Source organism: Balaenoptera physalus (assembly GCF_965194825.1).
Source record: "Balaenoptera physalus genome assembly, chromosome: 1".
Lineage (NCBI taxonomy): Eukaryota > Metazoa > Chordata > Mammalia > Artiodactyla > Balaenopteridae > Balaenoptera > Balaenoptera physalus.
In genome coordinates, this window is record NC_138882.1 from 130442297 (window position 1) to 130467730 (window position 25434).

Consider the following 25434-nt stretch of genomic DNA (forward strand, 5'->3'; position numbering starts at 1 on the left):
GTAAATGGGCTGGAGTAACACATCCAAATGAGAAATAGGTTGCTTCTAAAATCCAAAGAGGCCAACAATGTACTTTGCCTCTTTTTAGCTGTAGGAGGGGCCAGGTGTAACAACTTATATTTCACCTTAGAAGGGATAACTCAACATGCCCCATGTCACTGGACTCCTAGAAATTTCACTGAGGTAGAAGGCCCCTATACTTTTTCCCTTTTTTACATTTTTTAAAAATTGAAGTTAGTTAGTTAATTTACAATAGTAAATAGTTAATTTACTGTATTGTGTTAGTTTTCATTGTACAGCAAAGTGACTGAGTTATACACATATGTATATTCTTTTCCAGATTGTTTTCTATTATAGGTTATTATAAGATATTGAGTATACTTCCCTGTGCTATGCAGGAGGTCCTTGTTGTTTACCTATTTTATATACAGTAGCATATATATGTTAATCCCAAACTCCTGATTTATGTCTCTCCCAACCCCTGCTATCCCTTTGGTAACCCTAAGTTTGTTTTCTATGTCTGTGAGTCTATTTCTGTTTTGTAAATAAGTTCATTTGTATCATTTTTTTTAGATTCCACATATAAGTGATATCATATGATACTTGTCTTTCTCTGACTTACTTCACTTAATATGATAATCTCTAGGTCCATCCATGTTGCTGCAAATGGCATTATTTCATTCTTTTTTATGGTTGAGTAGTATTCCACCGTGTGTGTGTATATATATATATATATATATATATATATATATATATATATATACCACATCTTCTCTATCCATTCACCTGTCTATGGACATTTAGGTTACTGCCATGCCTTGGCTATTGTATATAGTGCTGCTATGAATACTGGGGTGCATGTATCTTTTCAAATTATAGTTTTCTCTGGATATATGTCCAGGAGTGGGATTTGGTGGATCATACAGTAGCTCTATTTTTAGTTTTTTAAGGAACCTCCATACTGTTCTCCAGAGTGGCCGCACCAATTTATATTCCCACCAACAGTGTAGGAGAGTTCCTTTTTCTCCACACCCTCTCTAGCATTTATTATTTGTAGACTTTTTAATGATGGCCATTTTGACTGGTGAGAGGTAATATCTCATTGTAGTTTTGATTTGCATTTCTCTAATCATTGGCGATACTGAGCATCTTTTCATGTGCCTGTTGGCCATCTATATGTCTTCTTTGGGGAAGTGTCTATTTAGATCTTCTGCCCGTTTTTTGATTGGGTTGTTTGTTTTTTTGATATTAAGCTGTATGAGCTATTTGTATATTTTGGAAATTAAGCCCTTGTATGTAGCGTCATTTGCAAATATTTTCTCCCATTCTGCAGATTGTCTTTTTGTTTTGTTTATAGTTTCCTTTGCTGTGCAAAAGCTTTTAAATTTAATTAGGTCCCATTTGTTTATTTTAGGTTTTATTTCTATTACTCTAGGAGACAGATCCAAAAAGATATTGCTGCAATTTATGTCAGAGAGTATTCTGCCTATATTTTCCTCTAGGAGTTTTATAGCCTTACATTTATGTCTTTAATCCATTTTGAGTTTATTTTTGTGTATGGTGTTAGAGAATGGTCCAATTTCATTCTTTTACATTTAGCTGTCCAATTTTCCCAGTACCACTTATTGAAGAGACTGTCTTTTCTCCATTATATATTCTTGTCTCCTTTGTCATAGATTACTTGACCATAGGTGCGTGGGTTTATTTCTGGGCTTTCTATCCTGTTCCACTGATTGGTTTTTGTGCCAGTGCCATACTGTTTTAATTACTGTAGCTTTGTAGTATAGTCCAAAGTCAGGGAGGTTGATTCCTCCAGCTTCGTTCTCCTTTCTCAAGATTGCTTTGGCTATTTGGGGTCTTTTGTGTTTCCATACAAATTAAAAAATTCTTTGTTCTAGTTATGTAAAAAATGCTATTGGTAATTTGATAGGGATTGCACTGAATCTGTAGATTGCCTTGGAGTACAGTCATTTTAACAATATTGATTCATCCAATCCAAGAACAGGGTATATCTTTCCATCTGTTTGTGTTGTCTTCAATTTCTTTCATCATCTTCTAACAGTTTTCAGAGTACAGGTATTTAGGCCCCTGTACTCTTGTTGGATTTATCTCCCCTTTCTGACACACAGATGTCTTACCAATAAGTCTAGAGTAGTTGCTACTTTGTTCTCACTAGGTCCAATCAGCATAATGTTATCAATGTAATGGACCAGTGTGATATCCTGTCAAAAGGAAAGTAATCAAGATCCTTACAAACTAGATTATGACGGAGTTGGAGAGCTGATATACCTCTGAAGTTGGACAGTGAAGGGGAACTGCTGACCTTGCCAGCTGAAAGCAAACTGCTTCTGGTGATCTTTATTGATAGGTATGGAGAAAAATGCATTGGCTAGATCAATTAGCCACATACCAGGTACCACGGGATATGTTAATATGCTCAAGCAATGAAACCTCATCTGGTACAAATAGCTGCAATTGCAGTCACCACCTGGTTAAGGTTACAATTATTCATTGTCATTCTCCAAGGTCCATCTGTCTTCTGCACAGGTAAAATAGATGAGTTAAATGGGAATGTGATGGGAATCACCACCCCTGCAACTTTCAAGTCCTTGATGGTGGCACTAATGTCTCCAATCTCTCTAGGAATGGGGTACTGCTTTGGGTTACTATTTTCCTACATAGAAACAGTTCTAGTGGCTTCCATTTGCTCTCTCCTACCATAATAGTCCTCACTCCACAGGTCAGGGAACCAATGTGGGGATTTTACCAGCTGCTGAATACACATATCCCAATTATACATTCCAGAACTGGGAAAATAATCACAAGATGGGTTGCATACCCATCGGGCTCACTGTAAGATAGACCTGAGCTAAAACTCCATTAATCATCTGACTTCCATAAGCCCTACCCTGACTGGTAAACCACAGTGATGTTTTGGGTCTCTGTGATTAGAGTCAGTTCAGAGCCAGTGTCTAGTAGCCCTCAAAAAGCCTGATTATTTCCTCTTTCCCCAATGCACAGTTACCCTGGTAAAAGGCTGTCGGTCCCTTTGGAGAAGGCTGGGAGAAAAATTAACAGAATACATTTTTGGAGTGTACCAGAGTCCCTCCTCCAGGGGACCTGGCTTCCCCTTCATTTAAGAACTTCTAGATCTGTAAACTGGCTCAGATCTAGAAATTGGCTGAGGGGCCCTGACTCTCTTTTTTATGGTTCAGGCTAGACTTTTGTTCACCTGACCTAAAACTTTTCTGCTTATACAGATCACGTAAGAATTTAATAAGCTTCCTTTCTATTTCACTTCTAGGGACACCACAATCAACTAGCCAATGCCATATGACTGCCCAAGTCAAGACTATTCTGATTGCTGCTTGGACTCTGCTGTCTGTTTTGGTAACCACACCTGTCTTGCCTTTGGTAGTAGAGTACCATCCGTTGGTACATCCTGCCACGGCAAGATCCAATTACTCCCACTGTATTTAGGTTTCCCAATTCAGTGACTGCAGTTTCCACTGTAAGATCTGGCCTACAGAGAAGAGTGATCACAGAGCTCTTTAAGGATGTTGGGGCTCTCCTCACAAATTTACTTCTCACAATCACAGTGAAAGGTATGTCTTCTGGACCCTTGCAGGGTAGGTGAGTAGGTCTTAAATGACAAATCCATAAAATTCCAATCTCCCTAAGCCTCTGAATCTTTTCCTTTACATTAAACCAAGGCAGATACAGCATTTGCAAGTCACTCACTATGGGCTACCTTTTGGTTCATGCTTCAACTAATGAACCAAACATCCTGAGCTGCAACATGAAATTCAAGGCCTCTGCTTAGTGAGTACATATCAATAAATTTGGCCTTATCCAACTTCACGTTCCTTCCATCATTATCCCACATCCTTAATATTCAGTTCCATACATGTTCCCCAGATTTCTATCTGTATTTATTAGAAAACTCAAGTAGTTCTTTTGAAGTGTAGTGTACCTCATCATGGGCCACACTTCATACCTCACCTTTACGGGCCTGCTGGGATCTGAATCTGTTTATAGTTTAGAAGCAAAGAAGGATGGTAAGGGTGGATCCTGAGGAGAATTAGCATTGTCTTACATGGCAACTGCCTTAGGGGAAGCCATTACAGTTTCTTCAGACAAAGCAGACTTAATCCCCTCATATGGGCTGGGGATGCTACTCACACTGAGGGTAGAGAAGCCTCTTCCACTGGCAAAGAAGACGCATTAGAACTTAGAGGTTCAATGTCCCCAGCTTTATTAGAGTCTTCCCACATGTCTCCATTCCAACCTTCAGGATCCCATTCCTTCCTAATCAATGTTTTGACTTTAAAAATAGAGTCGCTAGTAAGTGGCTGGGAGTTCAACTTGCATTGTAATTCAGCCAGTCAAAGAATGAGATTCTGGGTTTGATTCTCAGTAACCTCAGGCTATAGAAGATAAGAGTCTCCTTCAGGACACACATAGAAGCTTTCAGGTCATTTAGGCACGGATTTACTCAGGAATTTGAATTCCTGAACTCATCTTTTCTTTCCCCACTTTGTTCAGCAAATTAGAAGCAACCAGCCAATCTCATTATATTTGTTAGTTTGCCAAAAACGTTTGAAAGTATCATATACACGGTTACCCAGCTCCTTGCTTCTTATAAGTGGTTGATTAAAAATATCCAATGGTGTGCCTTTCCTGGTGACGCAGTAGTTAAGAATCCACCTGCCAATGCAGGGGACACGGGTTCGAGCCCTGGTCCAGGAAGATCCCACATGCCACGGAGCAACTAAGCCCGTGCACCACAACTACTGAGCCTGTGCTCTAGAGCCCGTGAGCCACAACTACCAAGCCTGTGTGCCACAACTACTGAAGCCCGCGCGCCTAGAGCCTGTGCTCCGCAACAAGAGAAGCCACCGCAATAAGAAGCCCGCACACCACAGTGAAGAGTAGCCCCCACTTGCCGCAACTAGAGAAAGCCTGTGTGCAGCAACAAAGACCCAACGCAGCCAAAAAGAAATAAATTAATAAATTACTAAAAAAATTAAAAAAGAAGAATATCCAATGGTGATATTTTGCATATTTCTATTGCTAGATCACACTATGGACTACCAGTGCTTTCTTTACGACTGGAAATAGAGTCATTAGTATCTTTAAATCTAATTAGCTTAGAAAATCGATTCCAGAACTAACTCAAAACATTCATCCTTAAAATTTTGTTCCCCTAGAACCACTCCCGATATTAAAATCTGTATTAGTCAGGGTTCTCCAGAGAAACCAAATTAACAGGATATATTTGTGTGTGTGTGTACGTGGGTGTGTGTCTGTGTCTCTGTCTGTCTGTAGACAGAAAGAGAAAGATTTATTATAAGGAATTGGCTCACATGATTATGGAGACTGACAAGTCCCCAAATCTGCAATCATCAAGCTGCAGACCCAGGAAAGCTAATGATGTAGTTTCCACTCCAAGTCTAAAGGCCTGAGAACCAGGAGGGTCAACGGTGTAGTTCTAGTCTAAATGTTAGCATGCTCAAGACCCAGAAAGAGCTGATGTTTCAGTTCCAGGCTAAAGGCAGGAAAGAACCGATGTTCAAGACTGAAGGTAGTCAGGCAGGAGTTTCCTCCTACTCCAAGGGGTCAATCTTTTCGTTCTATTCAGGTCTTCAACTGGGTCCCGCTCAAAAGTGACTGGCTAAGGCTCACCCACATTAGAAAGGGAAATCTGCTTTACTCATTCTACCAATTCAAATTCTAATCTCATTCAGAAACACCCTCACAGATACACCCAGAAAATGTTTGACCAAATGTCTGGGTACTCCATAGACTAGTCAAGCTGACATATAAAATTAAGCATCACTATTAATAATTAGCTTTTAATCCCAATAAGTAATATATGCATCTTATTTATATGAGAAATTCTTATCAACTGAAATAGATTCAGAATTACAAAGACTAATGTTACCTCGTAACATTAGTTCTGATTCATCACATACCCTTCTTTAAGTATAAAATAAGATTTTTCTTAAAAAAGAACAAAAAAAGAAAAAAACATGAAAAATAAAAATACAAAAAAAAAAGAAAAACGAAAAAAACAAAAAAAGATTTTTTCCCAGTCTATATATAATAAATCACTATTGACTCTTATTTAAGGTATAGAACCTCATCTTAGGGATATTTTAAGGTACTTTAAATATAGAAAAATATTTTTATTTAATTTTTTTCATACCAGTATATATTTTGAGTGATTATCTAAAAAGATATTTTACAAGTTACCTTAATAATAGAGCAAAAATCATAGTTTGTTTAACAGAGTTGATTTATGAAAAAACATTTCCTTTAAAGAAATGAAATCTCAGGTAAGCAGATTTTCCATAAAGTGATTTCAGATACATAGTTTACTTCATGTTGTGACATGACAGTCAATGTTATTACACATAGAGTCAATTATTGAAATGTTTTCATGTTTTGCTATTTAATTTGATTAAATTAAAGCCAAGTGACTAGTTTTGACATTATTTTTATTTCTTGATTTCCTCCTTTCCTTTTGTACATCATGACTATCATATTAACTGTTCTTGCTTCCATCAGAAATGAAGAAAATATAAATGCTATGGTATGTTTTTGTTAACTAAAATTGTTTAATGAGCTATTTTGTAGGTGCCTGTAAAATCCAATTGTGATGAATTCATAAAGGATACATCAAAAAAGGACTCAACACATTATTTACAATAGCCAAGGTATGGAAGCAACCTAAGTGTCCATCAACAGATATATGGAGGGCTTCCCTGGTGGCGCAGTGGTTAAGAATCCACCTGCCAATGCAGGAGACACGGGTTCAAGCCCTGGTCTGAGAAGATCCCACATGCCGTGGAGCAACTAAGCTCGTGCACCACAACTACTGAGCCTGCACGCTAGAGCCTGGGGGCCACAACTACTGAAGCCCGTGCACCTAGAGCCTGTGCTCCCAACAAGAGAAGCCACCGCAATGAGAAGCCCATGCACTGCAACCAAGAGTAGCCCCCGCTCACTGCAAGCAGAGAAAAGCCCACGTGCAGCAACAAAGACCCAACGCAGCCAAAAACAAAATAAATAAAATAAATAAATTTATAAAAACAGATATATGGATAAAGAAGATGTGGTATATATATATATGTATATATATATATACATATATATATATCACACACAGTGGAATACTACTCAGCCATTAATAAGAATGAAAAATTTTTTAATTGAAGTATAGTTGATTTACAATGTTTCAGATGTACAGCAAAAGAATATATATATATTCTTTTTCAGATTCTTTTCCATTATAGGTTATTGCAAGATATTAAATATAGTTCCCCGCGCTACGGTAGGTCCTTGTTGTTTATCTATTTTGTATACAGTAGTATCTGTTAATCCCTAGTTTACCCCGCCCCACTTTTCCTTGGTAACCTTAAGTTTGTTTTCCATGTCTGAAAAAAGAATGAAAGTTTGCTATTTGTAGCAACATGGATGGACTTGGAGGGCATTATGCTAAGTGAAATAAGTCAGACAGAGACAGACAAATACTGTACGGTATCACTTATATGTAGAATCTAAAACTACAACACAAAGTGAATAAAACAAAAAGAAACAGACTCACAGATATAGAGACCAAACTCGTGGCTACCAGTGGGGAGAGGGAAGGAGGCAGAGGCAATATATGGGTAGGGGAAAAAAAAAAGGGTTATTATGGGATTATATGAAATTATCTGGGTGAAACTTTTGAAAATTGTAAGGTACTGTACAATTTTAAAAATCTTTCATTCAATAAAAGAAATTTTAAAAAAGAGCCCAAAATTAATGTACTTAAAATAAATAGAGAAGAATACCTTTAAGCTCAGCAGATATTCACAAACAGCATAACAAATGCCAATACCTTCTTCTGTATTAGTACCTCTGCCAAGTTCATCAATTAATATGAGTGATTTGTCATTAGCATTATGTAGAATATATGCTATCTGAAAATATAATTTCAGTATTATTCATTGTGACCAAACAGCTGTCATTATTATAGGAAAAAATGAGGAAAAATCCAGTCTCATTATTAGTTCATTTGAAATACATTTTTACAGAGAGATCCTGCTGAGCAGAAACTAACACATTGCTTTTCTTTCTAAAAATCTCATTACTAGTAATTCCAATAGAATAAATGTATTAACGGAATACATTTTTGGAGTGTACGTAAACAGTCATATGCATATGTGTATGAGACAACAGGGTAAATAAACATCTAAAATATTGATGTCTCAGATACAGTGAAATAAACCAATGAACTAAATGTTTAAATAAAGCACAAAGATGGTCATTTTCTTCTCTACAAATGATTAATCAATTGTTGTCATAAAATGCTCGGAACTATCTCTCAAATTTATTTTAACATCTCTATAGCCAGTAAAAATGAAAAGAAAAATTTAGGGAAAAGCATCCAAGTCCATTGATTACCAATTAAAGAAACTTAAACCCATGCCCAATAAAGATGTATGTCATGACACAATAGTAACCTTCATGGCCATTTTACCTTTCCATAGGACTAAGCTTCTTGAGAGCTAGGACCACTTAAAAATATACCTCAAGCACTTAGTCTATTGCTATATTCTCCCATAGATATTCAACACATACTAAATAATTAAATAAATGTCATATATTGTGGGCAAATAACTTTATTCTCCCACTATCTAAAGAAAAAAAGTTATCTGTATAGTGATCCAATAACTCCTACCTACTAAAGATAGCCCAAGAGCTATACTGAATTCCTTTAGCCCTTCAAGCTTACTTGACATTTGCTCAGATCAAAAATAGGTGATGATACGTACTTTGTTAGAGGAAGTGAAAATTCTACAAGAGCACAGAAGAGGATGATTTTTAAAAGCCTTTTAACACAGTGATCCTTTATTTTAAAATCAAGCCTATCAGGAAAAATAGATACTATGCAAAATGTTCCTGAATAGGTCATTGTTTTCTGAAGTCTTTTATATATTCCACACAAAAACATGAATGTGCATTTTTATCATTCAATAATACTAGCTTTTTCTTTAAAGCTGTATTTTTCATTAAAACATTTGCTTCCATTTCCACATAAGACAGAAATTAGGAAGCTGTCTTTGACTGCCCTCTGGCTCTTGTAGAGGAGTATAAACACATCTGCATGCTTTAGTATAAGAATATTTTCTTATGTTATAATTGACCAGTAATAGGAGAATTCAATATGCTTTTAACAGAAGAAAAGTTGAGCTTGGGTACCTCTTTCATTTCCTTCATAAATGTTGATGAATTTGTTTCAATATCATCATCAGTACTTATTCTTGTAAAAATCTGTTCAGCAATTCTAAAGGAAGCATATTCTGCTGGAACATATGATCCTATAAAATATAAGGTCAAAGTAAACTGCGATGTTTTTATAAAACATAAGTACTACTAATATTTTGCACTTTCCACCAACTCAGATTATTTACTAGCCTGTCTAAGAATTAATGTGGTGGAAAGATCACTTGGTATGGAACTAGAAGATGTGGCCCCAGCACTGTCATTTACTGTACAACCTTGGACAGCACTTAATTCTTCCAGCTTCATCTTCCTCACATAAAAAATGGAAATACTTACCCTACCTATTGTACAAAGTTATTTGGAAGTTGAAAATAGATAATATATATTCAAGTACATTAGAAAGATTTGTTATGAACTCGATAAAAATTTTAAATAATATATTTAGATGATAAAGAATACTCAAAATATGAAAATCTGAAGGAAATGGTTATGAAGCTCAAGTTGATAAAATTATAGAAAGATATATTAGGAAATATCTGTTATTAGAAGAGTACAGAAATACCCACAATTAGAATGAATGCAAAACATTTAATTTTTTTAATAAGGTAAATTTTCATCCACAAGACTGTTTCTGTCTGAGAAATTATCAGGCTAACTAATCTAAAATATTCATCTTCTGAAAACAAATCAATCTGATTAATGTACATAACTCTATACAAAATGGGATACAAAAGGCATTCTAAAACCATAGGAAGATAAAAATATACAAATAGTTGAATGGGAAAAGTATGAAGTATACAGAACTCTGTACAGACAAAATGGTGAAATAATGGGAGCGAAGAAACAAAGCCAGATTAGTCCAGGATTTAAAACAAAGGCAAAGGTGAAGAATAGGATCTACCTCTGAATAATAAGGACTAGCAGGAAGAAAAAGCAAAAGTCAGGATAATACTAATAAAAATAAAAGTAATAATAATAACAGTAGCAATTATAATGATCGCACGTCAGAAAGCAAATATCTTAAATACAACTTTCTCATAGGACTGCCAAAAGGATTAAATGGGAAAATAAATATGAAAGTACCAAGTATAGAATATAGCGTATATGGTATATGTTAATATTTTCCCTTCTCTCTTATCTCCACCAAAAAGGCTCTCAACTTATCATCATATCAAAGAAACCTACTGGCTGGTATTTTGCTTCTAATCTGGCTCTCCTCTAACCGTACATTAACCAAAGTGAGCTATCTAAAACTCAAATCCAATTATGCCATTCTCCTGCTTAAATTTCAATAGCTCCCTATAGATTTCTGGATAAAGTTCTATCTCCTCCATTAAGTACCTAAGGCCCTTCACAATCTGACTCCTGCCCATCTCTCCAGCTTTAAGCCTGCCATTTCTCACAGCCACTCTTTGTTCTACAAAGCAAAAGAACCACTAAGCCTCTGGATTCCTTGTGGTTCCTTGGGAACATCATACTGTTTTTTGCTTCTGTGCTTTGGAACATTCTCTTACCTCTATCTGGAAAGTCTCCTTCTTTCTCATACTCTCCCCTTAAGTCCATAACATTTTATATATATTATCTCGCTTAATCTTTACAACAGTTCTTAGACGTAGGTACTATTATAATTTTTATTTACAGATAGAAAAACTAAGGAGGTTAAATAATTTGCCTAAGATCATACAGCCAGTAACTAGACAAGCTAGGTCTAGCTCCAAAGCCTATATTCTTAACTTCGGTGCCTTTCAAGTCCTAGTGTTTCCTTTATGATCAGATCATATATTATATATACTTTTAGGTATTTCAGAGGCTGAAGATGGACAGTGACAAGAGAAGTAGAGTAATAGTAATTTTCTTCAAATATTTGAGAGGCTATTCTCAGGAGATACTAGATGATTCTGAAATGCACAGAAGATAAGAATTAGGACTAATGAGTAGAAGTTATAGGAAGTCAAATTTCAATTCAGTATAATGAATGTTTTAAAAATTACAGCTATCCAACAATTAGATAGCCTGTTTTTTTAAAGGACAGAACTCCTTATAACAATTCAAACAGAAGTAAGATTATCATGTAACATATGAATCAGTATTCTTATAAGGGGAGGAAAGTTATCTAAGATGGCCTTTTAAACTATAAACTCAATAAAATATTTACTCTGTATTCATTCATTCGTTCATCTCTAATTTTCTTTCCCAGTAGTAAGGGTAAATTTGCACTGTATGATCAATATTGCTATTGCTGTATTTCTCTTACAATCCATTACACTAGACCAAGGTTTTTCAACCACATCTTGGGCTGGATAAATCTTTCTTGTGTATGTGTGTGGACTGGGGTGGGGGTGTGGGGTGGGTGAAATGGAGAAGGTGGCTGTCCTGTGCATTGCAGGATATTTAGCAGCATCTCTGGATTTTATACTCCCCTCAGTTGTTACAATTAAAAATGTTTCCAGACATTGCCAAATTCCAGGGGGTGAGGGGAACCAAAATCATCCCCGGTTGAGAACCACTTCATTAGGACCAATCATCTCATCTCTGATTCATATAGTCCTCAAGGAACCCAGTTTTCAGAGACAGGCGGTGAGTATGCCTCTATGACAAGAAATATGTAACAATGTTGGGCCAGTGACAGCCATTTACATGTGTGTGTATACACACATGTGTGTAATATATCAGTTGCTGTGGCCAAGTTATTGGTACCCCTTAAATTAAGTAAGGGAAATGTTTCTGTGCCCAATGTTATAATTTTGGGAAAATCTTACATGGGTTATTAGAAGCAGCAGTTTATCCTACTTATTTCACTTTTCCTCCCAACAAACTTTTTGAATCTCAGATAATTATATGATTCAGTTTAGCAGTAGTTGATACATTAATAGCTATTGTAAGGAAATTTTTCTTTTGTTATATCCCACAAAATTTTCAGTACAATGTAATCCAAATTAGATGGAGCTTAATAAATACCAAATAGTAAAACTTATGGTGTATATATATATATATATATATATATATATATATATATATATTAGACACTATTATATTTTTAGGTAAGAAAATCTACTCCAAACTGTTCTTGGGTTAATCAAGCACCTAGATCTAAAATACTGGGCACAGGCAGAGTCAAGATGGTGGACTAGGAGGATGCAGAATTCGTGTCTCCACACAACTAGGGCACCTACCAGGCACCACTGGGGGACCACGGACACCTAAGGGGATGGGAGGAACCCCCAGCGACCGGGTAGGACGTGGGGCGTGTGGGGAGTGAAGGGGGAGGAGAAGTGGAGGTGGGATGGGACTGGCGCCCCTGAGGGGCGGCTGGGGGAGGGGAGGGGATCCCACACCTGAAGCGGGAAATTGGGGGACCACTGGGAGGGCAGAGGATCAAAAGGGAGCGTGGCCAGGTTTCCCCTGCCCACTTGGGCCCCCAGGAACCTGCTGAGATCCAAGGCCTGATCCTCTGCCCACCTAGGCCCCCTCCAGCCTGGCGGGTCCTGAGGGAGTGGGAGGGAGGGAAGGGGGAACAAAAGTAAAGGCCGGACCTCCAAGACTGGCACCCCTGAGGGGTGGCTGGGGGAAGAGAGGAATTCCTACACCCAGTGGGACCCACCCACGGTTAGGGGTCCAGCAGGGACAGGGGAAACTCTGGGGGAGACGGTGGGGGGGGCATGCAGAGGAGGAAGGGAAAGTGGCCAGTACTTTCCCTGTCCACTTAGGCACCGGGGAGCCTGTTGGGCTCCCAGGCCTAATCCTCTGCCCTCGGAGGCTCCCTCCTGATGTGCAGAGCCCAAGCCCCGCCCCTACACTCCCACCCAGGGCCCTATCTCTACACTCGGAGACCCCCTCCAATGCACTGGGCCTAAACCCCACCCACACACCCTCACTCAAGGTCCTACCTCCAAAGGAACCCCACACTCCAGAGGCCTTCCCTTCCACCTGCTGCCTCTCCCCTTCCGCACAGGTCCTAAGCAGAGGCTCCGCCTCACGCTTGAATGTCACCCTACCTAGGCCCCACTGCCAAGGCCTTTTCTGGCTGCATGGGTCCTGAGCCTAGGCCCCGCCCCATGCTCAAACGTCACCCCCCCACCCGCCTAGGTGCAGCCCTGCCCTAAACCCCGCCCCTTCCTAAGTTCCACCCCCCCAAACTCCACCCACAAAGCCAAGACTTTTTTTTTTCCCCTCTTTTAGACTGGGGTTCTGTTTTACCTTGTTGATTCATTGTTGTTGATTCATTTATATTTTTATTTTTCCTAATAAATATTTTATTTTTCTAATTTTCTTTTATTCTTTATACTTTGTTATTGTTCTTTCCTTTTGGCTTGTTCCCCACCGCGGCCCTCCGTTTTGTTTTTTTTTTCTGCTGTCATTTTATTTTACTTTGTTGCAGTTGTTTCAATTATATTTTTATTTTTCCTAATATATTTTTTATCTTTCTAACTTTATTTTGTGTATTATTCTTTGATATTGTACTGCTCCTTTTTTTTTCTGCGCCATGCAGCTTGCGGAATCTTGGTTCCCAGGCTGGAGGTCAGGCCCGAGCTCCTGTGGTGGGAGCTCCGAGTCCAAATCACTGGACTAACAGAGAACCTCAGACCCCAGGGAATATCAATTGGAGTGAGGCCTCCTGGAGGTCCTCATCTCAGCACCAAGACCCAGCTCTATCCAACTGCCTGCAAAATCCAGTGCTGGACGCCTCAGGCCAAAAAACCAGTAAGACAGGAATACAGCACAACCCATCAAAAAAAAAATAATGAAATGACAAAAAAGTATGTTACAGACGAAGGAGCAAAGTAAAAACCTACAAGACCAAATAAATGAAGCCGAAATACGCAAACTACCTGAAAAAGAATCCAGAGTAATGATGGTAAAGATGATCCAAACTCTCGGAAACAGAATGGAGAAAATACAAGAACATTTAAAAAGGATCTAGAAGAACTAAAGAGCAAACAAACAGTGACGAAAAAACACAATAACTGAAATTAAAAATACTCTAGAAGGAATCAATAGCAGAATAACTGAGGCAGAAGTACAGATAAGTGAGCTAGAAGATAAAACGGTGGAAATAATTGCCAGGGAGCAGAATAAAGAAAAAGAATGAGAAGAACTCAGGACAGGCTCAGAGGCCTCTGGGACAACATTAAACATGGGAACATTCGAATTACAGGGGTCCCAGAAGAAGAAGACAAAAAGAAAGGGTCTGAGAAAATATCTGAAGAGATTACAGTCGACAATTTCCTTAACATGGGAAAGGAAATAGTCAATCAAGTCCAGGAAGCGCAGAGAGTCCCATACAGGATAAACCCAAAGAGAAACATGCCAAGACACATATTAATCAAACTATCAAAAATTAAATATAAAGAAAAAAATATTAAAAGCAGCAAGGGAAAAGCAACAAATAATATACAAGGGATTCCCCATCAGGTTAACAGCTGATCTTTCAGCAGAAACTCTGCAAGCCAGAAGGGAGTGGCAGGATGTATTTAAAGTGATGAAAGGGAAAAACCTACAACCAAGATTTCTCTACCCAGCAAGGATCTCATTCAGATTCAAAGGAGAAATTAAAACCTTTACAGAAAAGGGATTTCCTTGGTGGTGCAGTGGCTAAGAATCCGCCTGCCAATGCAGGGGACATGGGTTTGAGCCCTGGTCTGGGAAGATCCCACATGTCGTGGATCAACTAAGCCAGTGTGCTACAACTACTGAGCCTGAACTCTAGAGCCCATGAGCCACAACCACTGAACCCACGTGCCACAACTACTGAAGCCCACGTGCCTAGAGCTTGTGCTTCACAACAAGAGAAGCTGCCACAATAAGAAGCCACGCACCACAATGAAGAGTAGCCCCCGCTCGCTATAACTAGAGAAAGCCTGCGTGCAGCAATGAAGATCCAACACAGCCAAAAAAAAAAAAAATCTTAAAAAAAAAAACCTCTATAGACAAGCAAAAGATAAGAGAATTCAGCACCACCAAACCAGCTTTACAACAAATGCTAAAGGAACTTCTCTTGGCAGGAAACACAAGAGAAGGAAAAGACCTACAAAAACAAAGCCAAAACAATTAAGAAAATGGTAATAGGAACATACATATCAATAATTACCTTAAATGTAAATGGATTAAATGCTCCAACCAAAAGATACAGATTGGCTGAATGGATACAAAAACAAGACCTGTATATATGTTCTCTACAAGAGACCCACTTCAGATCTAGGGACACATACAGACTGAAAGTGAGGGGATGGGAAAAAGATATTCCATGCAAATGGAAAACAAAAGAAAGCTGGAGTAGCAATTCTCATATCAGAAAAATAGACTTTAAAATAAAGACTATTACAAGAGACAAAGAAAGACACTACATAATGATCAAGGGATCAATCCAAGAAGGATATATAACAACTGTAGATATTAACCCACCCAACATAGGAGCACCTCAATACATAAGGCAAATGCTAACAGCTATAAAAGGGGAAATCAACAGTAACACAATAATAGTAGGTGACTTTAACACCCCACTTACACCAATCAACAGATCATCCAAACAGAAAATAAATAAGGAAACACAAGCTTTAAATGACACATTAAACAAGATGGACTTAACTGATATTTATAGGACATTCCATCCGAAAACAATAGAATACACTTTCTTCTCAAGTGCTCATGGAACATTCTCCAGGATAGACCATATCTTGGGTCACAAATCAAGCCTTGGTAAATTTAAGAAAATTGAAATCATATCAAGCATCTTTTCCGACCACAACACTATGAGACTAGATACCAATTATGGGAAAAAAATTAAAAAAAATACAAACACATGGAGGCTAAGCGATACGCTACTAAACAACCAAGAGATCACTGAAGAAATCAAAGAGGAAATCAAAAAATACCTGGAAACAAATGACAATGAAAACACAACGACCCAAAACCTATGGGATGCAGCAAAAGTGGTTCGAAGAGGGAAGTTTACAGCAATACAATCCTACCTCAAGAAACAAGAAAAATCTCAAATAAACAAGCTAACCTTACACCTAAAGCAATTAGAGAAAGAAGAACAAAAAACCCCCAAAGTTAGCAGAAGGAAAGAAATCATAAAGATCAGATCAGAAATAAATGAAAAAGAAATGAAGGAAACAATAGCTAAGATCAATAAAACTAAAAGCTGGTTCTTTGAGAAGATAACAAAAATTGATAAAGCATTAGCCAGACTCATCAGGAAAAAAAGGGAGAAGACAAATAAACAGAATTAGAAATGAAAAAGGAGAAGTAACAACTGAAACTGCAGAAATACAAAGGATCATGAGAGACTACTACAAGCAACTATATGTTAATAAATGGGACAACCTGGAAGAAATGGACAAATTCTTACAAAAGTACAACCTTTCAAGACTGAACCAGGAAGAAATAGAAAACATGAACAGACCAATCACAAGCACTGAAATTGAAACTGTGATTAAAAATCTTCCAACAAACAAAAGCCCAGGACCAGATGGCTTCACAGGAGAATTCTATCAAACATTTAGGGAAGAGCTAACACCTATCCTTCTCAAACTCTCCCAAAATATAGCAGAGGGAGGAACACTCCTAAACTCATTCTATGAGGCCACCATCACCCTGATGAAGATGTCACAAAGAGAGAAAACTACAGGCCAATATCACTGAGGAACATAGATGCAAAAATCCTCAACAAAATACTAGCAAACAGAATCCAACAGCACATTAAAAGGATCATACACCATGATCAAGTGGGGTTTATCCCAGGAATGCAAGGATTCTTCAATATATGCAAATCAATCAATGTGATACACCATATTAAGAAACTGAAGTATAAAAACCATATGATAATCTCAATAGATGCAGGAAAAGCTTTTGACAACACTCAGCACCCATTTACGATAAAAACTCTCCAGAAAGTGGGCATAGAGGGAACCTACCTCAACATAATAAAAGCCATATGACAAACCTACAGCCAACATCATTTTCAATGGTGAAAAACTGAAAGCATTTCCTCTAAGATCAGGAACAAGACAAGGTTGCCAACTCTCACCACTATTATTCAACATAGTTTTGGAAGTTTTAGCCACGGCAGTCAGAGAAGAAAAAAAAATGAAATGAATCCAAGTAGGAAAAGAAGAAGTAAAACTGTCACTGTTTACAGATGACACGATACTATACATAGAAAATCCTAAAGATGCCACCAGAAAACTACTAGAGCTAATCAATGAATTTGGGAAACTAGCAGGATACAAAATTAATGCACAGAAATCTCTTGCATTCCTATACACTAACAACAAAAAATCAGAAAGAGAAATCAAGGAAACACTCCCATTTACCATTGCAACAAAAACATAAAATACCTAGGAATAAACATACCTAAGGAGGCAAAAGACCTGTATGCAGAAAACTATAAGACACTGATGAAAGAAATCAAAGATGATACAAACAGATGGAAAGATATACCATGTTCTTGGATTGGAAGAATCAATATTGTGAAAGTGACTATATTACCCAAAGCAGCTACAGATTCAATGTAATCCCCATTAAATTACTAATGGTATTTTTCATAGAACTAGAACAAAAAATTTGACAATTTGTATGGAAACACAAAAGACCTCGAATAGCCAAAGCAATCTTGAGAACGAAAAACGGAACTGGAGGAATCAGGCTCCCTGACTTCAGACTATACTACAAAGCTATAGTAATCAAGAAAGTATGGTACTGGCACAAAAACAGAAATATAGATCAATGGAACAGGACAGAAAGCCCAGAGATAAACCCAAGCACATATAGTCACCTTATCTTTGACAAAGGAGGCAAGAATATACAATGGAGAAAAGACAGCCTCTTCAATAAGTAGACCTGGGAAAACTGGACAGCTACATGTAAAAGAATGAAATTAGAACACTCCTTAACACCATACACAAAAATAAACTTCAAATGGATTAAATATTTGCAAACGAAGCAACTGACAAAGGATTAATCTCCAGAATATACAAGCAGCTCATGCAGCTCAATATCAAAAAAACGAACAACCCAATCCAAAATGGGCAGAAGACCTAAACAGACATTTCTCCGAAGAAGATATACAGATTGCCAACAAACACATGAAAGGATGCTCAACATCACTAATCATTAGAGAAATGCAAATCAAAACTACAGTGAGGTCTTACCTCACATCGGTCAGAATGGCCATCATCAAAAAATGTACAAACAATAAATGCTGGAGAGGGTGTGGAGAAAAGGGAACCCTCCTACACTGTTGGTGAGCATGTAAATTGATACAACCACTATGGAGAACAGTAAGGAGGTTCCTTAAAAAACTTAAAATAGAACTACCAAATGACCCAGCAATCCCACTACTGGGCACATACCCTGAGAAAACCATAATTCAAAAAGAGTTATGTACCACAATGTTCATTGCAGCTCTATTTACAATAGCCAGGACATGGAAGCAACCTAAGTGTCCATCCACAGATGAATGGATAAAGAAGATGTGGCACATATATACAATGGAATATTACTCAGCCATAAAAAGAAACAAAATTGAGTTATTTGTAGTGAGGTGGATGGACCTAGAGTCTGTCATGCAGAGTGAAGTAATTCAGAAAGAGAAAAACAAATACCGTATGCTAACACACATATATGGAATCTAAAGAAAAAAAAATGGTTCTGATGAACCTGGGGGCAGGACAGGAATAAAGATGCAGACGTAGAGAATGGACTTGAGGACACGGGGAGGGGGAAGGGTAAGCTGGGACAAAGTGAGAGAGTAGCACTGACATATACACACTAACAAATGTAAAATAGATCGCTAGTGGGAAGCAGCTGCATAGCACAGGGAGATCAGCTTGGTGCTTTGTGACCACCCAGAAGGGGGGATTGGGAGGGTGCGAGGGAGATGCAAGAGGGAGTGGATATGGAGATATATGTGTGCATATAGCTGATTCACTTTGTTATACAGCAGAAACTAACACAACATTGTAAAGCAATTATACTCCAATAAAGATGTTAAAAAAAATAAAAATAAAACACTGGGCAAGAAATGCTTTAAATGGGGAGCAGAATTGGTAACTATAAAGTAAATCCACAACTTACCAATCTGGGCCATAATCTGACAAAGAGCAATCTGTTTCAAATATGTGGATTTCCCACTCATATTTGGTCCAGTTATGATAAAAAAATTACTCCCTTCTGTAATATAGGTATTGTTGGCAACAGGTTTTTCCACAGATATTTTTTCAAGAATGGGGTGCCACCCATGTTTGATTGCTAAAGTATCAGTAAACTCTGGCCGAACTAAAGAGAAAAATGTTTTTGAAAGATTAATATATTTATACTTAAAGATTCTGTGGTATGTACATACTGTTTATATTTTAGTGATTTTACCTGGCTCAATTTGGAACAATATCATTAAGATATTATTTTATCTCTAATTCTTCTAAATTATAATTGACACAGTCTAATCACATCACAACTTTTATTCATTTCCAGAAAAATCTAAGACTTAGCTCCCTGTCATTGTGCTGGGCTCCAAAAGAGTTCATAACTTTTTCAGATTTGCATAATTAAAACGAATCAACCAGCCTCTGATAACACTTTTAAAATAACAATTAATTTACAAGTGCTCTAAAATTGCACATTTACTTAATCCTTGCCTTAAGCATTATTTCAAATTTGACATACTTAGCTTTCCAAATGAGGTCTGAAAATAGAGTAAAACCAAATAAAAACATAATTTTATGTCCAAAGTTATAGAAATTTTGTCTAAAAAGAAATCTCAGAGGGTAGAGAAAACAGACACAAAAGATTTTGTTAATTTATAGCAAGAAACAATGATCAGGTCTGTATAGATAATTTCTGAGGTGGAGGGTGGGAGGACAAGTAAAAATTAAAATGCAACATGCTTCTAGATGAAACACATGGATAAACTTGAAAGCATTCATTATAAAAGTGAGGCTGATTAGAAAACAATTTTTTACTATTTTTAACATCAAAAATTCACTATTTATAAGTTTTGAGTTTCAGAATGGTCCCTCTCAAAATGGAGCAACATCAAATATCTTAATAGTTAAGAAAACTATTAAAATAGCTGATCTCTAATGTAAGGTTTTAACCCCAAAAGAGACATAAAAGATTGAAAAGTTTTGGCCTATATAATACCAATTGAAAAATTTAACATTTCCATAAGAAATACAGAAATATCAAAGATGAAAAAAAATCTTTGTAAAATACCTTTTCCCATCATACAGTCTTTCTTATTTGGGGAAACTTTAAAGTTTCTTGCAGTTTTTTTTTTTTCTTTCTGATTTCTCAGTTTCTCAGTAAATACTTTTCTGACTTTTAAACGAAAATTTAAGGATATTTTCACTTTCTCTATCTTAAGTCTTAGTCTAGGACCATAAGGAAGACACTGTATTTCAGGTAACAAAAAAAAAAATGTAAACCATTCATAATTGTTATATAAAATTGCTTGAATGGAATACAAATTTCAGTACGCAACATATTTATCCCAAAGAAAATAACTTACCATAGTCAGAAAGAGTGCAGGCATGAGCAAATGACAGTAGCATATCCAGCATTGACACAGTGTCAGACAGTTTATGTAAGCAATGAATATGTTCATAAATCTCACTAAGCAGTTTGCACACTATCCTGAAAACACATGTTTGGTAAGACAAGTAGTGCCTTTTACAGAGGGACATACAATGCAATTGTAAAACAATATTAAATTCATTGTCTGAGGTAAAATAACATTCACATTTGAGTTGTACACTACAGGTAAAGTCTATTGTTCTATTGCCTCATTTTAGAGATGAGGAAATTGAAGCTTATACTCAAGGTCACAGTTACTGAGTAGCAAAGAATCCATCTTCTAGTGTGTTAACACCAAGTTTTTAAAATAACTGCTTTTATTAAATATTAATAAATTTTTATTAATAGAAATACTTTATATAGGTCAAAGCAAGCCCTCACTATACTTCAACAGATCCCATCTGCTAATAATTTTGTTCTTGCAATGTTAAATTCAACACAGAAGCTATTATGTATTTTCTCTCACCCATTCTCTCTCGCCCTCTCTCTCTCTCTTCTCACACACACACACACACACACACACATCCTAACAACATAATTATTTAAGCTTTTATGTGGCAGTTATCATATTGTGACATAATATAAAAGTTTTTCCCTTACATGGAGAAATATGTTCCCCAGCTTACTATATCTTATAATCTTTTTGGTTTATGCTCTGAAATTGTTTTGAAAGCCCAACATTTATCTTTATCATCTCAGCTTACCAATGTCCTAGTTCTTATTTCTAGACACATTGCTACCGTTTCATGAACAGCAAAAGACTGGCATTATTGTGATATTGTTATGTCAGTACTAAGGCATGAAAATTTGAGGGCTTACATACTAAAGAAAAAGAATAAACCTAATGAAACTTATCTGGGCCCAAGATAAGCCCAGATGTGCCAAGTTCTACATCATGGTGGAATATATACTACAAAAGTATCAGTGGTACTACAGGTATTTCAAGCTCATGTCATTATGACATTTCTTAAAACTTTATAAAAAGAATGAATGAAGTACTGCTGAAATGTAGAAATTTGGTTGGGTATCAAACTTTTTCTATAACACAGTATAATGCGTTTGTTTGGTCTGGTTTCGTTTGGTTTTGTAATTAAGATTTGCCCTGAATGTTCTGTGAGGCTCAGTGATCCCATTCACAATGACAGACTTTAAAGTTTTAAATGGTTTTCCAGAAAATGGTCTTTCCTTGCTAACATTTGTAACTACAATTTTCCACAACCAGACAAAAAGTCAATTAATGAAACTTATAGTACCTCAAATTAAACCAATTTAATTCAGTATTCAAAAATTTCAAGTGCTCTTACATGTAAGTCATGTGATAGATTTCTCTCAAAGACTCTTGGCATCTTTCATTCATTTTAATTAAATCTGCTGATGTAAAGCTGTAAGAATTTTTCACTTTAGAAATCTGCTAGGAGATTAAAAAACAAAGGTCAAGATACATATATACTCTTATGAAATAAAACATACAGATTTAAAACAATAGAAGTATAGGTACTTAGGTTAATCACTTTAATTTTTCAGGTAATAATCTCACAAAAAAAGTCCCAAATAATGTTTGTGAAAGAGAAAAGGAAAATCACTTCTAAAGTTAAAGCAGAATTTTTTAACCTGGTCCATCTGACATGACTATTTTTACAGGTCTTAAAGGAGCCATGTAGAAATGTTAAAACACTACATCTTATTACCAAGTAATAATATGCATGGTAGATAGTAATCCTCACTCCCTCTCTGATCCCTCCCTGTCTTAGCCCTTGACCCATATCCAAACCTCACTCAATCTCTAACCCATTACTAACTCTCAGCCCATTCTTTACTTCATCCATCCCTCATTACTTGGTAATACAATATGTATTTTAAAGACCCGAAAGTTGAATGGTTTGTTTTTGTCAAAAGGTACTCCCTGGGGGCAGAGAAAACAAAGATTAGAGTGGGTTAGACTTCCCCAAACTGGTATATTGTGGAGGAGTTAACATGTATATAGAAAAAAATATCACCCTGGCCCAAAGGTTTGGCAATACTGGATTTTAAAAAATCAAGCAAATTTCTCTACTTTAGGACTTTTATTAAACCTTTAATAGGCAGATGTGCATTGAGAAGAGATAGTACAGTACTTTCCAAACTTCTTTGATCAAAACTTCCTTTTGGACTTTCTTTCTTCATTTTCCTTTTTTTACCCATACCAAGCTCCCAGAACTGTGGCAAACACTGTGTTTGGTATTTCTCTAAAAAAAATCTTCTCAATCGCTTTTCGATTAGTAAAGCTATTAGGTGGGTGGGTAGGAGTATGAGAAGCAATACACAAAACATTCAGAAATTCGTCATGTAATACTCAAGAAGTGCCTGAAAATATGTAAATGCAATTCTGTAAAATCAGAAACAATAATTTCCTAACCAAAACTCTAGAATGAACCTTAATAAACTCTGAAGGAAGCTGATCATTGGGTAGGGTTGTACAATCTGTAGTCATCTGAATGAAAAATCCTCGAACAGAGCTAAAACTTGTCCTTAAAGGAAGACTGTATTTTTCTGCAAGCTGCGATATCATTCCTAGTGACCAGAAACAAGAAAAACAAAAACAAAGAAATTTTAGTGAGAAAAATTACTCGTGTTTAAAAAAATCATATAACATTTTCTTGTTATTTTATATATAAGTAGGAAGGTCTTGTTACCTTTTTTTTTTTTTGAAGTATAGTTGTTTTACAACATTGCATTTGTTTCATGTGTGCAACATAGTGATCCAGTGGGATTTTTTGCACATTATATTCCATTATAGGTTATTACAAGATATTGAATATAATTCCCTGTGTTATATAGTAAATCCTTATCACTTATCTATTTTATGTATAGTAGTTTGTATCTGTTAATTCCATACTCCTAATTTGTCCCTCCCTCCCTCTCCCCTGTGGTAACCATGAGTTTGTTTTCTATGTCTGTGAGTCTGTTCCCATTTTGTATATAGATTCATTTGTATTATTTTTAATTTTTTTCAACTTTGAAGGCAGGAAAGATTTTTTTAATCACATTTAATACAAGAGACCCATTGTCTACTCCTGGATATCTCTGTGTCTCCTAAGAGAAGACACTTGTGAGTCCAATTAAAACTCAACTTAAGCCACTAACTTGTGGTCACAACTGTGTCATTCATCTGTGTTTGCCCCACCACGGTGTTGAGTCCACTGCTCTGTTCAGTGCTGGTAGGTGTTCTATCAATGTTTGCCAATTTAATAAATGACTGAATAAATGAAAAAGTGAATGAGAAAAACTTAGAGCCTTAGCCAGGTTCTCCTTCTGATCATTTAGATGGTGCTTACTTCCAAATTAACTGAGAAGGACCTGGTGCTAGAATAAAAATAAACAGCTTACTAAAAAGTAAAAAAGTTTAAAAAAGTTAAAAAAGTAAGAAGTAAAAAAATAGTTGTTTTTTTTTTTAAAAAGGCCAATAAAAACAAAACCAAAAAATCAAATAAATGATAGAAGGTTCCACTTTTAGCTAGGATATTAAAAAGTCACAAAAAACCATCAGTGCCACTGTAACCATGAGAAAACAATAAATTTAGAAATTTTCTGTCATAAAAGTTATTGAAAGAGATCTGGACACAAGTCTAAATGAATGGAATTCCAGAGAGAGACAAGCCCTAGATCACTGGGCATGAGTAAGTGGAAGGCAGCTGCTGTTGGTAAAGAAACTCTGCTGGGATGAGGAATGAGCCACGCTTCAACCAGCCAGGCCTGGCTGCTTGGCAGATTGGAAAACAGAGAGAAAGCCAGCTCTCGCTGTAACCCATTCTCCCTCCCGATATTTTTTTAAATTAATTTTTATTGTAGTACAGTTGCTTTACAATGTTGTGTAAGTTTCTACCGTACAGCAAAATGAATCAGCTATACATATACATATATCCCCTTTTTTGGATTTCCTTCCCATTTAGGTCACCACAGTGCATTAAGTAGAGTTCCCTGTGCTACACAGTATGTTCTCATTAATTATCTATTTTACATATAGTATCAATAGTGTATATGTGTCAATCCCAATCTCCCAATCATCCCACCACCCCCACTTTCCCTCTTGGTATCCATACGTTTGTTCTCCACATCAGGGTCTCAATTTCTGCTTTGCAAATAAAATCATCTATATCATTTTTCTAGATTCTATGTATATGCGTTAATATACGATATTTGTTTCTCTCTTTCTGACTTACTCCACTCTAGGTCCATCCACGTCTCTACAAATGACCCAATTTTGTTCCTTTTTATGGTTGAGTAATATTCCATTGTATATATGTACCACACCTTCTTTATCCATTCCTCTGTTGATGGACATTTCGGTTGTTTCCATGTCCTTGCTATTGTAGTGCTGCAGTGAACACTGGGGTGCATGTGTCTTTCTGAATTATTGTTTTCTCTGGGTATGTGCCCTGTAGTGGGATTGCTGGGTCATATGGTAGCTCTATTTTTAGTTTTTTAAGGAACAGCCATACTGTTTTCCATAGTGGCTGTATCAATTTACATTCCCACCAACAGTGCAAGAGGGTTCCCTTTTCTCCACATCCTCTCCAGCATTTATTGTATATAGATTTTTTGGTGATA

The 25434-nt window shown here is 36.7% G+C and overlaps 1 protein-coding gene, 1 long non-coding RNA gene and 1 pseudogene across 4 annotated transcripts in view; 2 read left to right on the plus strand and 1 right to left on the minus strand.

The window, feature by feature from the left end:
• The window catches only part of LOC309641494, a 664930-nt gene that overhangs the window by 538229 nt on the left and 101267 nt on the right, over positions 1-25434 (plus strand). The window lies entirely within an intron of this gene.
• LOC309641297 (protein arginine N-methyltransferase 5 pseudogene) overlaps positions 1-25434 on the plus strand; it is a 369652-nt pseudogene that overhangs the window by 289186 nt on the left and 55032 nt on the right. The window lies entirely within an intron of this gene.
• The window catches only part of MSH4 (mutS homolog 4), a 93371-nt gene that overhangs the window by 11467 nt on the left and 56470 nt on the right, over positions 1-25434 (minus strand). Inside the window, exons 12-17 of one of the 2 annotated variants that reach the window (XM_082419670.1) lie at positions 23261-23397; positions 22152-22255; positions 20783-20907; positions 19351-19551; positions 9250-9368; positions 7839-7967 (exon numbers count right to left, since the gene is read on the minus strand). In XM_082419670.1, the coding sequence (XP_082275796.1) occupies positions 7839-7967; positions 9250-9368; positions 19351-19551; positions 20783-20907; positions 22152-22255; positions 23261-23397 (815 nt within the window). The remainder of the gene's footprint in view (positions 1-7838; positions 7968-9249; positions 9369-19350; positions 19552-20782; positions 20908-22151; positions 22256-23260; positions 23398-25434) is intronic. The other variant, XM_082419669.1, reaches the window with a different exon arrangement.